General features: G+C 47.0%; 1 protein-coding gene across 2 annotated transcripts in view; it reads left to right on the top strand.

Annotated features, from left to right (window-relative positions):
• Positions 1-3,937: 3,937 nt before the first annotated feature.
• Positions 3,938-16,210, top strand: part of LOC102941765 (scavenger receptor cysteine-rich type 1 protein M130-like) — a 72,362-nt gene continuing 60,089 nt past the window's right edge. The window contains exons 1-4 of one of the 2 annotated variants that reach the window (XM_043537665.1): positions 3,938-3,973; positions 10,708-10,785; positions 13,608-13,922; positions 14,175-14,480. In XM_043537665.1, the coding sequence (XP_043393600.1) occupies positions 10,761-10,785; positions 13,608-13,922; positions 14,175-14,480 (646 nt within the window). In that variant the 5' untranslated portion in view covers positions 3,938-3,973; positions 10,708-10,760. Of the gene's footprint in view, positions 3,974-10,707; positions 10,786-13,607; positions 13,923-14,165; positions 14,481-16,210 lie in introns of both variants that reach the window. The other variant, XM_043537664.1, reaches the window with a different exon arrangement.

Here is a 16,210-nt window from a genome sequence, read left to right as displayed (position 1 = left end):
AGGGTGCAGGGGGGCTTTGGCAGAGGAAAGGCATGGGGGGGCACGCGGGGTCGGTGCAGGGAACGGGGGCCGGGGGAGGATGGAGCCACTTCTCCTGAGGCTGAGAGTAGCTGCTCCGGGTTGTAGCTCTGCAGCTGTGCACTGCTGCCTGGGTCCTAGTGCCTGACCGTTTCCTGTAAAACGGTGAGTGCCTGCAGGGGGGCAGAGGACACTGGGAAAGGTGGATGGGGCACGGGGCAGCGGGCAGGTGAAGGGGGATGGGATAGAGGAATGGGAGCGGGGAGCGGGAGCCCAGCATGTGGCGTCCCCTCGGCAGCAGCAGCCCCAGCAGGGAGGCGGCTGCAACAGCCCTGGGAGGCCCCAGAGCAGCAACATCTCTGCAACAGCCGGTGCTGGAGTGGCCACAGCTCCCAAGCTCAGGTCGCTGCAGCAGACAGCAGCAGCTGGGGCTCACCCATTAAGTCATCCTGCCCCGCCCCCAGCCCTGGCAGCCCAGAGACCACTCCAGGCTGGGGGGGTGGGGGGAGGGAGAGTCAATGAGCCAAGATAACTGGCTTCAGCATGCGTCTGTGTGTGTGTGTGTGTGTGCGCGCGTGCGCTCTCTGTCCCCCCCAAATACAGCAGTCAAACTACACCTATGCTAGGCAGTGCTCTGAATCAGGGTTGGTTGTGGTGTGAAGGAGGCTGGTCTGTGTAGGACCCTGCCTCATTGGTTGCAGAAACTGCAAAGTGTGCTGTGTGTGAGGCAGGGGATTGTAGAAAGAGAAAGGAGGGTCTCTTGTTAAGGCAGCTGAATCCTGCCCTGGGGAACTGGATTCTATCCCTGCCTCTGCCACAGAGTTCCTATGTGATGCTTGGCAAGTCTCTGAAACCAAATGTTTCACAGGTGGTCATTAATTGTGTGTTCCTCATTTTATGGGTGGCCCCCTTGTAACCGTGGGGGTCTGGTTGCAGAAGTGCTGAGCATATGCTGCTGTAAACTAAAGTCAGTAGGTCAGGGGTGCGCAAACTACGGCCCATGGGCTGGATCTGGCCCCTCAGGGCTTTGGATCTGGCCTGCGGGATTGCCCCCCGTGGTGCCACAGGCCCCACAGAAGCAGCCAGCACCACGTCCCTGGGACCCCGGGCCGGGGGGGGCGGGGAGAGGGGCAGAGGGCTCTGTGCGTTGCCCTTGCCTCCGGGCACCGCTCCCCATAGCTCCCGGGAACGGGGAACCGCAGCCAATGGGAGCTTCGGGGGAGGTACCAGGAGGCGTGGCAAGGGCAGCGCATGGAGTCCTGTGCACCTCCTCCCCCAGGGGCCGTGCAGGGATGTGGTTCCAGCCGCTTCCCAGAGCGGCGCGGCGTGGGGCCAGGGCAGGAGCCCGATCCCCTCCTGCACCTCGCCCCCAAACTCTCTGCCTGCACCTCGCACCCCTCCTGCACCCCAACCCCCTTCCCTGAGCCCCCTCATACACCCGTACCCCTCCTCTGCCCCAATCCCTTGCCCTGAGCCCCTTCCTGCACACCGCACCCCCTCCCACACCCCACACTCCCTCCCGCACCCCAACCCCCTGACCCGGCCCTGCATAAAATTTCCCCACCCAGAGGTGGCCCTCGGCCCAAAAGGTTTGCCCACCCCTGCAGTAGGTGTTCTGCTCTGAACACACTAAGTGCTGTATAATGCTAAGGAATCTGAAAAATCAGGACCTGGGTGTCTCAAGTTGGGCACCCAACATCAGTCGACACTTTTGATCATTTTGGCCATAGTGTCTCTGGGCTTCAGTTCCCCATGTGTAAAATGGAGATAACAACACTTCCCTGCCTCCCAGGGGTGTTGTGAAGAGAAATTCTTTACTGTTTGTGAAGCACTCAGCTACCATAGGAATGAGCACCACAGAAAAGCCCGTGAGGAAATGAACAATTATGTTTCGGGAGTTCAGTTTGGATGACATGCAGTACATAAGGGCTGGGGCCACACATTGAACAATGAGTATAAAAAGAACGATTGACCATCCACCATTCAGTCAGCACCACGTGTCCTGTGCACCGAGTGAGGCAGGGGTCCTGGGGCAAAACTAGCATTTGATGGTGTAATTAAATACTGTATCACAATGGAAATACAAAAGGGATTAATTAAGGTTACAGAGGACAACACGAGTCTGGCATTCTGAATGTTTGAGTGCTTGACTTTACAAATTTAACCTCCTTTTAGAAACATAGCTTTATAGATTTTAAGGGCAGAAGGAAGCATTAGATCATATAGTCTGGCCTCCTGGGTAACAGGCTACAGAATTTAATCCAGTTACTCCTGAACTGAACCCAATAATATTTGTTTGGCTAAAGCACATCTTCCAGAAAGGCATCCAGTCTTCATCTAAATACTTCAGGAGGTGAATAATCTTCTGCTTCCCTTTTTAGTTTGTTCCAATGGTTAATTGTCCTTGCTATGGAAAATGTTTGGCTTACTTCTAATATGAATTTCTCTGGCTTTAACTTCCAGCCATTTGTTCTTGTTTTGTCTTTCTCCACTAGACTAAGGAGGCCTCTATTACCAGTATTTTGTCCCTGCGCAAGTACTTCTACTCAAAAGTACTTGTATACTATAATCACGCCACCTCTTGGTCTTCTTTTTAAAAAATAAACAGAAGGAGCTCCTGGAATCGCTCACTACAGGCGTATTTTCAAGTCCCTAAATCATCTTTGTGGCTCTTCTCTGCACCCTTTCCATTTTTTTTAATATCCTTCTTAAAATGTGGACAACACACTGGATGCGGTATCAGTCTCACCATACTGTATACAGAGGTAAATCACGTCCCTGGTCAGAAATTATCCAACAAAATGGAGCTTCATTGGAAAATGCTGGTTTGTTGAACTGGACATTTCCCATGAAAGTGAGTCGGGTGCAAGGAACTTTCTCTAGACCACAGGCAGGGTTGTGGCAGAAACCTGCATGGCTAAGTGCCAGCTGGCTTGGGGGGCTCCAGCCAGCCCTGTCATGCAGACTGCCTTGGGGCCAGGTACCCCAGTCTTCTCAGGTCAGCTGCTCTGGGATAGCTGCACCATGTAGACTGCCCCAGGACCAGAGACCCTGGTCTTCTATAGTCTGCAGCTCCAGGGAAACACTGCCATGGAGAAGGGAGTCCCAGCTTTAACCTGGGCTCAGCTCCCAGCTCCACAGCAGGGAATTTAGAAATCCTGGGATGGGATCCTGATTCCCAAGGTCTGCGGCTCTGGGGCAGCCCTGTTTTGCAGACTGCCCCAGACCGGGGACCCCAGAGCTTCGAGACTCCCAGGCCAGCTGGCTATTTGGGACACCAGCTGACCCAGGAGTCTGGAAGCCCAGGTATCCCCAGCACAAGGCAGTCTGCATGGTGAGGCTTCCCAAGAGCTACAGACCCTGGGATTCCCAGCAGCAGCTGAGAGAAATTGACATTTTTGTTTTAATCTTAGCACTGGTGAAACTGACGAGAATGGCACTGTCACTCAGAATCTGCTGGTGTTCCTGGGAGCAAATTTCATGTCGGACACACCATGTGTTGGTGTTTTCAGAACAAATTTGAGGGGATTTCTGGTTCACAGGAAGTTTTGAATGAGCAAAATTTCCTGTGAGCTGGAAATCCTGCGTTTCAGCCAGCTCTTCTCACTGCTCCCCTGTTTAAACCGCCAAGGATCACCTTAGCCTGTTCACAACATCACCCTGGAAGCTCTAGTTCCATTGCTTGTCCACTGTGACCTCTTGTCATAAATATAAGGGAAGAGTAAACCCCTTTAAAATCCCTCCTGGCCAGAGGAAAAATCCTCTCACCTGTAAAGGGTTAAGAAGCTAAAGGTAACCTTGCTGGCACCTGACTAAAATGACCAATGAGGAGACAAGATACTTTCAAAAGCTGGGAGGAGGGAGAAAAACAAAGGATCTGGGTCTGTCTGTATGCTGCTTTTGCTGGGGACAGAACAGGAATGGAGTCTTAGAATTTAGGAAGTAATCTAGCTAGGTATGTGTTAGATTATGATTTCTTGAAATGGCTGAGAAAATAGCTGTGCTGAATAGAATGAATATTCCTGTCTGTCTGTCTTTTTTTGTAACTTAAGGTTTTGCCTAGAGGGATTCTCTGTGTTTTGAATCTAATTACCCTGTAAGGTATTTACCATCCTGATTTTACAGAGGTGATTCTTTTTTACTTCTATTAAAAGTCTTCTTGTAAGGAAACTGAATGCTTTTTCATTGTTCTAAGATCCAAGGGTTGGGTCTGTGGTCACCTATGCAAATTGGTGAGGATTTTTACCAAACCTTCCCCACGAAGTGGGGTGCAAGGGTTGGGAGGATTTGGGGGGAAAGACGTGTCCAAAATACATTTTTTCAGGAACCCAGATAAAGTTTGGTGGTGACAGTGGAAGTCCAAGGGTAAAATAGTTTGTACCTTGGGGAAGTTTTAACCTAAGCTGGTAAAAGTAAGCTTAGGAGGTTTTCATGCAGGTCCGCACATCTGTACCCTAGAGTTCAGAGTGGGGAAGGAACCTTGACATGGTGGCAGAGTGGTGGGATTAACCTGAAATCCTTCTGAGATCAATTTGAGATTTTTTGAACCAGAAAAACAGATTTTAAAAAGGAATTTTTTTCCTTTGGGGCCGCTGGAAAGGAGGTCTAACTGAAAGCAGCTAGTTTTTTCTCTGCTTTGGGGCCAGAGCAGAGACAAAAGGGGATTATCTTTGTGAATTGCAGGTTTTCTTTGCCTGGAGGCAGAGTAGTTAACCTCCTGCAGGGAAATTCACAGTCTTCACAAACCTGAGGTTTTTTCCCCCTAAAGTAAATAGGGGGGTGTTCTACCCATTTGCCTGGAGACAAAAGTGGCAGGGTGGGTTTTTTTAGGATTTTGATTGTTTTTTTTTTTACAAGGAGCACAGATTTGAAAAGGAATTTTTTTTCCTTTGGTGCTGCTGGAAAGGAGGTTTCCAAGTAGTTGGAGGTTTTTTGCTTTGATTTGGGGCTAGAGCAGAGACAAAGGGAATTGTCTTTTTCTGTAGGCTGACAATCACTATCAGAGAATAGGTATCCTATTCCAGCACAGCAAAATTTTACAAGCCAAGTTTTGTTTGTTTTATTTTTAAACCTCGGGTGTAAAGTTAGTTAAAAACAGAGAGGTTAGGATGACAGAATCCATGGCTCAACAAAAGCTGGAATTAGCCAGATTTGAGGTTGCTGAAAAACAAAAGGAACATGAAAGACAGATAGATAGAACTCATGCGGCTGGAGAAGGAGGTACAGGAGGCTGCCCACAGGAGGGAAATGGAGGCAAGGAAGCATGTGGAGGAGGAGAAGGAAAAAGAGAGGAAGCATGAACTGGAGATGGAGAACGTAAAGGCTCAGCAGAATATACCAACAAACCGTAGCAATCCTTCTCCAGGTACCACTTCCCATCCCAGAAAGTTCCCCACCTACAAGGCAGGCGATGATACTGAGGCCTTCTTAGAAAACTTCGAAAGGGTCTGCCTTGGGTACAGCATCTCTACCGATCAATACATGGTAGAGCTGAGGACACAGCTCAGTGGACCCTTAGCTGAGGTGGCGGCTGAAATGCCTAAAGAACACATGAACCAGTATGAACTGTTTAAATCCAAGGCAAGAGTCAGAATGGGGATAACACCTGAGCATTCTCGTCGGAGGTTCAGAGCCCTAAGGTGGAAACCAGACGTGTCATTTACCCGACATGCCTACCACATTGTGAAGCATTGGGATGCCTGGATATCAGGAGCAAGTGTTGAGTCTCCAGTAAATTTGCCCTTCCTAATGCAAATGGAACAATTCTTAGAGGGTGTTCCTGAGGAAATAGAAAGATACATCCTGATGGGAAGCCCAAAACTGTAATTAGGCAGGAGAGATTGGAGCCAGATGGGTAGATGTGTCAGAGAAGAAGAAACCTGGTCGCAGTTGGAGTGGAGACCAGAAGGGACAACCCCAGACCACACCCTATTACCAGGGGCCACCCAAGGCCCCACCTACCTCCCAAAGAACCCTCCAGACACCTTATCATCCCACCACCCCAATTTCCAGCAACCCGCCTCGCCCCAGTGACCCGTCAGCTGGATGATGTTTTAAATGTAACAAGCTGGGGCATGTAAAGGCAAACTGCCCCAAGAACGCCAACAGATTACAGCATCGGGATCACACCAGGGACAGGCAGGTCCAGATACCTCCCAGATACCCTTGGAACGGAGGGAAACTGTGAGTGTGGGCGGGAAGAAGGTCACTGTGTGGAGGGACACTGGAGCACAAGTGTCAGCTATCCATGCTTCCTTAGTGGACCCCAATTTAATCAGCCCAGAGATCCAAGTGACGATTCAATCCTTCAAGTCCAACTCTTTCAATTTGCCTACAGCCAAGTTGCCTGTCCAGTACCAGGACTGGTCAGGAACGTGGACTTTTGCAGTCTATGATGATTATCCCATCCCCATGCTGTTGGCGGAAGACTTGGCCAATCATGTGAAGCGGGCCAAGAGGGTGGGAATGGTCACCCACAGCCAGGCTAAACAAGCCGTGACACCTAGCTCTGTTCTGGAAACTTCTATCAGGACCTGGTCAGAGGTGATTGGCCTGGGGTCCGGGTCCATGTCTGCAACAGCAGTAGTGGATCCAGTCCCAGAGTCCCAGACGGAACCAGTCCCAGAACCGGAACCAGCGGAACAAACAGCACCAGACCCATTGACAGCACTGAATCCAGTACTTGCAACCTCAACACCAGAGGGCCCCACAGAACCTGAACCGGCAGCAGCCCATAACCCTACACAAGAGGCTCAGCCGGAGCCTGAACCCCAACATAGTGCACCAGCGGAGAGCGGTTCACAGTCAACAGAAAGAGCCCCATCCCCTACATCGCTTCCAGAGGGACCAAGCATAGGTCCACAATCCAATGAGGAACTGATGTCTCCAGCATCAAGGGAACAGTTCCAGATCGAAAAGGAAGCAGATGAAAGCCTCCAGAGAGCTTGGACGGTGGCACGGAGCAACCCACCGCCTCTCAGCTCCTCTAATTGATCCAGGTTTGTTGTAGAAAGAGGACTTTTATACAAGGAAACTCTTTCTGGTGGACACCAGGAAGACTGGCATCCTCAGAGACAGTTGGTAGTTCCAACTAAATACTGGGCCAAGCTCTTGAGCTTAGCCCACGATCACCCTAGTGGCCATGCTGTGGTGAACAGGACCAAAGACCATTTTGGGGGGTCATTCCACTGGGAGGGAATGGGCAAGGATGTTTCTACCTATGTCCGGTCTTGTGAAGTATGCCAAAGAGTGGGAAAACCCAAGACCAGGTCAAAGCCCCTCTCCAGCCACTCCCCATCACTGAAGTTCCATTTCAGCGAGTAGCTGTGGATATTCTGGGTCCTTTTCCGAAAAAGACACCCAGAGGAAAGCAGTATATACTGACTTTCATGGATTTTGCCACCCGATGGCCGAAAGCAGTAGCTCTAAGCAACACCAGGGCTAAAAGTGTGTGCCAGGCACTAGCAGACATTTTTGCCAGGGTGGGTTGGCCCTCCGACATCCTCACAGATGCAGGGACTAATTTCCTGGCAAGTACTATGGAAAACCTCTGGGAAGCTCATGAGATAAATCACTTGGTTGCTACTCCTTACCACCATCAGACAAATGGCATGGTGGAGAAGTTTAATGGAACTTTGGGGGCCATGATAAGTAAATTCATAAATGAGCCCTCCAATGATTGGGACCTAGTGTTGCAGCAGTTGCTCTTTGCCTACAGAGCTGTACCACATCCCAGTTTAGGGTTTTCACCATTTGAACTTGTATATGGCGGTGAGGTTAAGGGGCTATTACAGTTGGTGAAGCAGCAATGAGAGGGATTTACACCTTCTCCAGGAACTAACATTCTGGACTTTGTAACCCACCTACAAAACACTCTCCGAACCTCTTTAGCCCTTGCTAAAGAAAACTTACAGGATGCTCAAAAAGAGCAAAAAGCCTGGTATGAGAAACGTGCCAGAGAGCGTTCCTTCAAAGTAGAGGACCAGGTCAAGGTCTTAAACGTGCTCCAGGCCCATAAAATGGAAGCATCGTGGGAAGGGCCATTGACGGTCCGGGAGCGCCTGGGAGCTGTTAATGATCTCATAGCATTCCCCACCTCCAACCGAAAGCCTAAGATGTACCATACTAATTCTCTAAAGCCCTTTTATTCCAGAGAATTAAAGGTTTGCCAGTTTACAGCCCAGGGAGGAGAGGACGCTGAGTGGCCTGAAGGTGTCTACTACGAAGAGAAAAGTGCTGGTGGTGTGGAAGAGGTGAACCTCTCCATGACCCTTGGGCGTATGCAGTGACAGCGGATCCAGGAGCTGTGCACTAGCTACACGCCAACATTCTCAGCCACTGACTGACTGAACGGGCATACCACTCCATTGACACAGGTAATGCTCACCCAATTAAAGTCCAACCTTACCAGGTGTCTCCTCAAGCTAAAACTGCTATAGAACAGGAGATCCAGGATATGTTACAGATGGGTGTAATCCGCCCCTCTGGAAGTGCATGGGCATCTCCAGTGGTTCTAGTTCCCAAAGCAGATGGGGAGATACGTTTTTGAGTGGACTACCGTAAGCTAAATGCTGTAACTCGCCCAGACAACTATCCAATGCCATGCACAGATGAACTATTAGAGAAACTGGGACGGGCCCAGTTCATCTCTACCTTGGACTTAACCAAGGGGTACTGGCAGGTACCGCTAGATGAATCCGCCAAGGAAAGGTCAGCCTTCACCACACATGTCGGGCTGTATGAATTTAATGTCCTCCCTTTCGGGCTGCGAAATGCACCCGCCACCTTCCAAAGACTTGTAGATGGTCTCCTAGCAGGATTAGGAGAATATGCAGTCGCCTACCTTGACGATGTGGCCATATTTTCGGAGTCCTGGGCAGACCACCTGGAACATCTACAAAAAGTCCTTGAGCGCATAAGGGAGGCAGGACTAACTGTTAAGGCTAAGAAGTGTCCAATAGGCCTAAACAGAGTGACTTACCTTGGACACCAGGTGGGTCAAGGAACTATCGGCCCTCTACAGGCCAAAGTGGATGCTATCCAAAAGTGGCCTGTCCCAAACCCAAAGAAACAGGTTCAATCCTTCTTAGGCTTGGCCAGTTATTACAGACGATTTGTACCACAATACAGCCAAATCACCGCCCACTGACAGCCCTAACCAAAAAGAAACAGCCAAATGCCGTTCGGTGGACCGAAGAGTGTCAGAAGGCCTTTTACCAGCTTAAAGCGACACTCATGTCTGACCCTGTACTAAGGGCCGCAGACTTTGACAAACCGTTCCTAGTAACCACAGATGCGTCCGAGCGTGGTGTGGGAGCAGTTTTAATGCAGAAAGGACCTGATCAAGAATTCCACCCTGTAGTGTTTCTCAGCAAAAAACTGTCTGAGAGGGAAAGCAACTGGTCAGTCAGTGAAAAAGAATGTTACGCCATTGTCTACGCTCTGGAAAAGCTACGCCCATATGTTTGGGGATGACGTTTCCACCTGCAAACCGACCATGCTGAGCTACAGTGGCTTCATACCACCATGGGAAATGACAAAAAACTTATTCGGTGGAGTTTAGCTCTCCAAGATTTTGATTTTGACATCCAGCACATCTCAGGAGCTTCTAACAAAGTGGCTGATGCACTCTCCCGTGAAAGTTTCCCAGAATCAACTGGTTAAAATCGTCCTTGAGATGTGGAAAATATTTTTAGTCTTTATGTACTTGGTAGCATATTTAGAGGTGCATGTGTCTTATTAACTCTGTTTTTTCCGAAAGCTCCAGGAAGAAATCCCAGCCAGCATTTCACCCTAGCTGAGATTTGGGTGGCGTGTCATAAATATAAAGGGAAGGGTAAACCCCTTTAAAATCCCTCCTGGCCAGAGGAAAAATCCTCTCACCTGTAAAGGCTTAAGAAGCTAAAGGTAACCTCGCTGGCACCTGACCAAAATGACCAATGAGGAGACAAGATACTTTCAAAAGCTGGGAGGAGGGAGAAAAACAAAGGGTCTGGGTCTGTCTGTGTGATGCTTTTGCCGGAGACAGAACAGGAATGGAGTCTTAGAACTTAGGAAGTAATCTAGCTAGGTATGTGTTAGATTATGATTTCTTGAAATGGCTGAGAAAATAGCTGTGCTGAATAGAATGAATATTCCTGTCTGTCTGTCTTTTTTGTAACTTAAGGTTTTGCCTAGAGGGATTCTCTATGTTTTGAATCTAATTACCCTGTAAGGTATCTACCATCCTGATTTTACAGAGGGGATTCCTTTACTTCTATTAAAAGTCTTCTTGTAAGAAAACTGAATGCTTTTTCATTGTTCTAAGATGCAAGGGTTGGGTCTGTGGTCACCTATGCAAATTGGTGAGGATTTTTACCAAACCTTTCCCAGGAAGTGGGGTGCAAAGGTTGGGAGGATTTTGGGGGTAAAGACGTATCCAAACTCCGTTTTTTCTGGAACCCAGATAAAGTTTGGTGGTGGCAGTGGAAGTCCAAGGGTAAAATAGTCTGTACCTTGGGGAAGTTTTAATCTAACCTGGTAAAAGTAAGCTTAGGAGGTTTTCATGCAGGTCCCCACATCTGTACCCTAGAGTTCAGAGTGGGGAAGGAACCTTGACATCCCTGCATAGACCATGGGAAATATCTGTATTGTTATGTATATTATGTGTACTTCTGTTTCTTTTATTGCTGTTTTGCCATTTTTTACCAGGTTCAAAGAGTAACTCCTGCTGGAGCTCCCCACATGTCCCAGAAAGGCAGACAATGGCTACAGAGAACCGAGTCACTGGTACTTAACTGACAATACGGGTGTCAAGGCCTTTGAACTTTTGCCTCTGACCAAGCCGGGCACCCCTCCTGCCCTAGCTTGGGAGAGGGGAGGGGCCCTTCAAGTGGGAAAATTAAACAAAGAGCTTGGGAACTATGAAAAGGGGAGCCCTGATGAACAAAGAGGGAGAGGCAGGGTCTGCAGGGAAGGAGATTGAAACCCAGTCCCGAGAAGCAGGGGTACCTGGGATAGGTTGGGCCAGCCCAGGTTTTGAGGGAAATGCTGAGCATTACGTAAGACATATGCCCGTTGGCATTTAGTTGCCTTAACACTTTTCTCTCCGGTCGCTGTGTTCCTATGGATACATAAATAATATCACTCTCCTGGGCCTGGTACTATTCAATATTTTCATTAATGATTTGGATGATGGAGTAGAGAATAAACTCATAAAATGTGTTGGTGACACAAACCTGGGAGGGGTCATAAGCTCTTTGGATGAGAGTATTAGAATTCATAATGACCTTGATACATTGGAGAATTGGTCTGAAATCAGTAAACTAAAATTCAGTAAAGACAAGTAAAAAGTACTAGACTTAGGAAGGAAAAATGAAATGCAAACAATCCAAAATGGGGAATAACTGACTAGGCAGCAGTACTGCAGAAAATGTTCTGGGGTTATACTGGATCACAGACTGAAATGGGTGATGCTGTTTTGAAAACAGGAAATGTCATTCTGCATTTTATTAATAGAATTGTCATATGTAAGACAGAGGAGGTAATTGTCCTGCTGTACTCAGCACTAGTGAGGCCTCAGCTGGAGCAGTGTGTCCAGTTTTGGGCTTTCTCTCTACAATGGCTAGGTAGGACAAGAAGTAATCCATTTAGATTGCAGCAAGGGAGAGTCAGGTCAGATATTAGGAAAAACTTTCTCACTGTAAGGATAGTTAAGTACTGGAACAAGGTACCAAGGGAGGTTGTGGAATCCCCGTTGTGACATTGCACTCCATATGTTTTATGGAAATATGCTTATGAGTGTGAATATGATGTAACTGGAATATACTTTATGCGAAAGGTCTCATGTAAGGCATCAAAACAAAAGTTATAACCTACTGAATATATTCCTCCTATTTGTATGTATGTATCATTCTTGTATCCGAAGCTAGAAATATGAAGTATGACTCTGAGGTCCTATTGTAATTATGCAAAGTGTGGGCCATTAATGGTGGTTTAGAATCTTGATGGCTCCCAGTGACTAGGACAATTGGTTGTAGATGGTTTATTTACCTGCAAGCCTTCCTGTGTACGTGTGGGCCAGCCTGTGGGTAATGAACAATGAGGTCTCACAGGACATCCGCCTTAAATCCATCTTAAAACTTGTACTTTTCCATTTAGAAGGAGGGGTAGGGACAAAAGATTCCTACCTTGTGCCAAAGCTATAAAGAGGGGTGGAGCAGGACAGATGGGGCTGTCAGTCATGAGAGAGCCCCTGTTTTCCACCTCAGATGTCTGGTGGAACTAATAAGGACTGTACCAGGGGACAAGATTGGGCCCAGACTAGAAAGGAGTCTAGTCTGTGAAAGAAGCTTATTGGAACATCTCTGAGGGTGAGATTTTACCTGTAATCAGTTTCTTAATGTATTAGGCTTAGACTTGCATGTTTTTGATTTATTTTGCTGGATGACTCACTTTGTTCTGTCTGTTATTACTTGAAACCACTTAAATCCTACTTTTTATTCTTAATAAAATCACTTTTGTTTATTAATAAACCCAGAGTAAGTGATTAATACCTGGGGGAGCAAGCAGCTGTGCATATCTCTCTGTCAGTGTTATAGAGGGTGGACAATTTATGAGTTTACCCTGTATAGGCTTTATACAGAGTAAAAGGGATTTATTTGGGATTTGGATCCCATTGGGAACTGGGTGTCTGGATGCTGGAAATAGGTGACCTGCTGAGCAGTTTTTGGTTGAAGTCTGCAGCTTTCAGGGAGTGGACCAGATCTGGGTCTGTGTTGCAGCAGGCTAGCATGTCTGGCTCCAAAAGGCAGGGTTTTGGAGTCCCAAGCTGGCAGGGAAAATGGGCTCAGAGGTAATTTCAGAACATGAGGTGACAGTCCCAAGGGGGTGTCTGTGACCGAACCCGTCACACACGTCATTGGTGACTTTTAAGAACAAGTTAGACAAACATCTATCAGGGATGGACTAGGTATACTTAAACCTCTCTTGGTGTGGGGGGATAGACTAGATGACTTTGTGAGATTCCTTCCAGTCCTACATTTCTATTTATTCCAAGATTACATAAGCTATTCAGGCCTGCTGATTTTTAAAAAAAGTTTATCCCTACTAGATACTGGTTAACATCCTCCTTAGTTACCAACAGACTGCAGAGTGGTTCACCCTCTTCACATAGTATGAATACACATCCTACTTCTATCCAAACCCGGAACTGTTTATTGAACACTTCTGCCTTATTTGCATCATTATAAACTATTTTACCATCTCCATTTGTAATGGGCTACACCTTTGTTAGGATTTGTTTGTTTGTTTGTCTTTACTCCTAATATACTGAAAAAAAGGGTCATTATTCTTCCTAGCCCTGCCAACTATGGAGTTTTCCCTGATAGCTTAACCTTCCCTTACAGATTTTCTACATCTCAGAACTTCCAATGTATATCAATTGCTATTAAATTCCCCTCTCTCCATTTGTTGTACATTGTTTTCTTAAAAATGCAATGCCTGCACTGTCCCACTGCACCAGGACGGGCTTTTGGCCAAAGTTCTAAGGCAGTGGAACACTTAACTCCCTAAGGCTCCTTTGTAATTTTCATCCTTCATTGGCTTTCTAGGACACGTTGAGCTCCAGCTGGTTGGAGGGGACAGTGTCTGCTCAGGACATGTGGAAGTAAGACATGAGGACACCTGGGCTACAATCTGTGATGCACACTTTGATCTCAAAGCTGCCAGTGTTATCTGTAATGGACTACAGTGTGGAACAGCTCTAGTTATCCCAGGAGGAGCTCATTTTCGAGAAGGACATGGACCAATCTGGACTGAGGAATTCCAGTGTGTAGGGAATGAGTCACACCTCGTGTACTGTCCCAGGATATCACACGGGAGTGAGACATGCTCACATGCAAATGATGCAAGTGTCATATGCTCACGTAAGAATTTGGCACAATGTCTCTAAAATCCCAGTGATGTGTATTCTAGAGTAGGGTGCAGCAATAAAGTGATCTCACTCTGTAGGGAGCTGGGATAACAAAGCTGCTATCAGCTTCCAGTAAAACCTAAACAACTCAATATAATGGGAATGGGTTCAATCCCCCCGACTTTCCTTTTCTTTATTATTTAATATAAAATATCTTAAATGCTCCCTCTCTAAACCCCTTCTCCCTTCTCCCCAGGGCTCACAGGGTTCCGGCTGGTGAACGGCAGCACAGCGTGCTCAGGGAGGGTGGAGATCCAGGTTCTTGGTGCCTGGGGAACCCTCTGTGACTCACGCTGGGATTTACCAGACGCCAATGTTCTCTGTCGTCAGCTCGACTGTGGATTCGCTGTATCAGCCCCAGGAGGAGGGTATTTTGGGAAGGGAACTGGCTCTGTCTGGACAGACACATTTCACTGCAAAGGGACTGAAACCCATTTGGGCCATTGCTCTGTTACTGCCCTGGGGGCTTCTCCGTGCTCACACGCCAATGATGCCGGTGTGATTTGCTCAGGTAAGTGCAAGAGAGATGCTGGATTAAGGACACCTGCCCCTCAGTGTGTGATGCTGCCCCCAGAGCAGGGGAACCTCAGGACACAGCAAGGGGAGGGGGAGCTAGATCCTAAAGCACAGAAAATAACAGTAAATGTATTAAAGATAACATTTAAGTCAATAATATCATCACAAAAGAAGAGTTGTGACTGGGGAAAGCCCTGGATTCTCCAGTAAAAACATCAACAACTCTGTCCTGACGCAGGGCAGCAGAGCAGGGGCAGCACTTTGTCCTTCGGGTTATATCAATGTCACCGATTCATTGTCCCCAGCCTTCTCCAATAGTAATTAGATGGGGAGCTGGTAGTGACTCCCAATATGGAGCTTGCTTGACACTTTCTATGATAAAATATTCTCGGCACCTTCTTGAGAAGCTCTCGCACCTTCCTTGATGGCTGGAGCCTTTGCAATTTGGGAAGGGGTCAGTGCTTGGGCCAGGGAGGTGCCTTCTCCTCGTGCAGTCAGATTCCTTCCAGGTTTGGCTGAATTATAAACTGCTGAAAATCAGCATTTCCCTTCTCTCACGTGAGTTCCTGGGGGTATTTTTGGTAGCCCACCACAGAGAAAGTAGTGCTTTCACTCACTTAGGTTTTTTTTTACTTTTTTCACACCTTTCCAATTGAAAAAACTCCAAAGATTTTTTTCCCCTGCTTTCTTACTTTCTTACACATTATTTCCTTTTTCTAACTTTTTAGAGTGGAAGAAAAGATGAGCAGGGGATTGGACTAGATGAGACTCCTCAGGTCTCTTCCAATCCTAATAGTCTGATTGTGTGAAAAAATAGAAAGGGGGTGGAAGTTGCAAACCTGTACATCAAAAACTGGAAAGGAAAATGGAATGTTTCATTTTCCAAAAGTTGAAATGAATCAATACTTTTAGTTAGAGTCTAAACAAAAATTTTCATTCCATTTCCACATCCCAGTATCTCAGATCTGTTCAAAAATTGAAATACTGCACACAAAAAACATCACAGGAAAAATTTTGGGTTATTGACCCACTCTAATATTTAGCTTTTATAAAAATAAATAAAAAAATAAACAGCATTATTTAGTTCATTTAGTCAAAGCCAAAGGCACAAGAATTAGAAAATACCAGAATTAAGGTTATCTATGTAATGTTAATTCAGTCCCCCACCCTCCCTTCTGCATATATATTATGATACAGTCTAATTGCATGCACATATTCTATTATTCTCAGCTACCCCCAGCTCCTGCCTCCTTCAGTGCACAGGGAGGATGGTGCTCAGGGGATGGAGGAGCTGTAGAATCTTTCTTTTTATCCTCATCATTCAACCTGTGACCCAGGGCCTTATTCACTCTACAGACCGTACAAACACTGCACTGAATACAGAATTATTAATTTCTTCATTGGCTTTTCTATTGTGCTCGTTACAGTAGTGTGAGAATGCACCACAAACATTAATGAATTTATCTTCATAACACCCCAGGAGAGAGCAGACTCTTATGAAGTCCGTTTCAAAAGTGACTTAGGCACTTAGAAGCCCGAGAATAACATTTTCAAAAGTGCCTAAGTGACTTAGAGACTTAAATCCTATTTTCTCTAGTAACATAGGAGCCCAAGAACCATACAGACTTCTCCCTCTTGCTGCCTAAGTCACTTCTGAAAATGGCACTTAGGCTCCTACATCATTTAGCTGCCTTTGAAAATTGTACTTACAACGATTAAAGCCAA

This window comes from Chelonia mydas, unplaced genomic scaffold (genome assembly GCF_015237465.2).
Source record: "Chelonia mydas isolate rCheMyd1 unplaced genomic scaffold, rCheMyd1.pri.v2 scaffold_76_arrow_ctg1, whole genome shotgun sequence".
NCBI classification, from domain to species: domain Eukaryota; kingdom Metazoa; phylum Chordata; order Testudines; family Cheloniidae; genus Chelonia; species Chelonia mydas.
The sequence above is the reverse complement of the archived record's forward strand: the minus strand, read 5'-3'. Positions and strand labels throughout refer to the sequence as shown.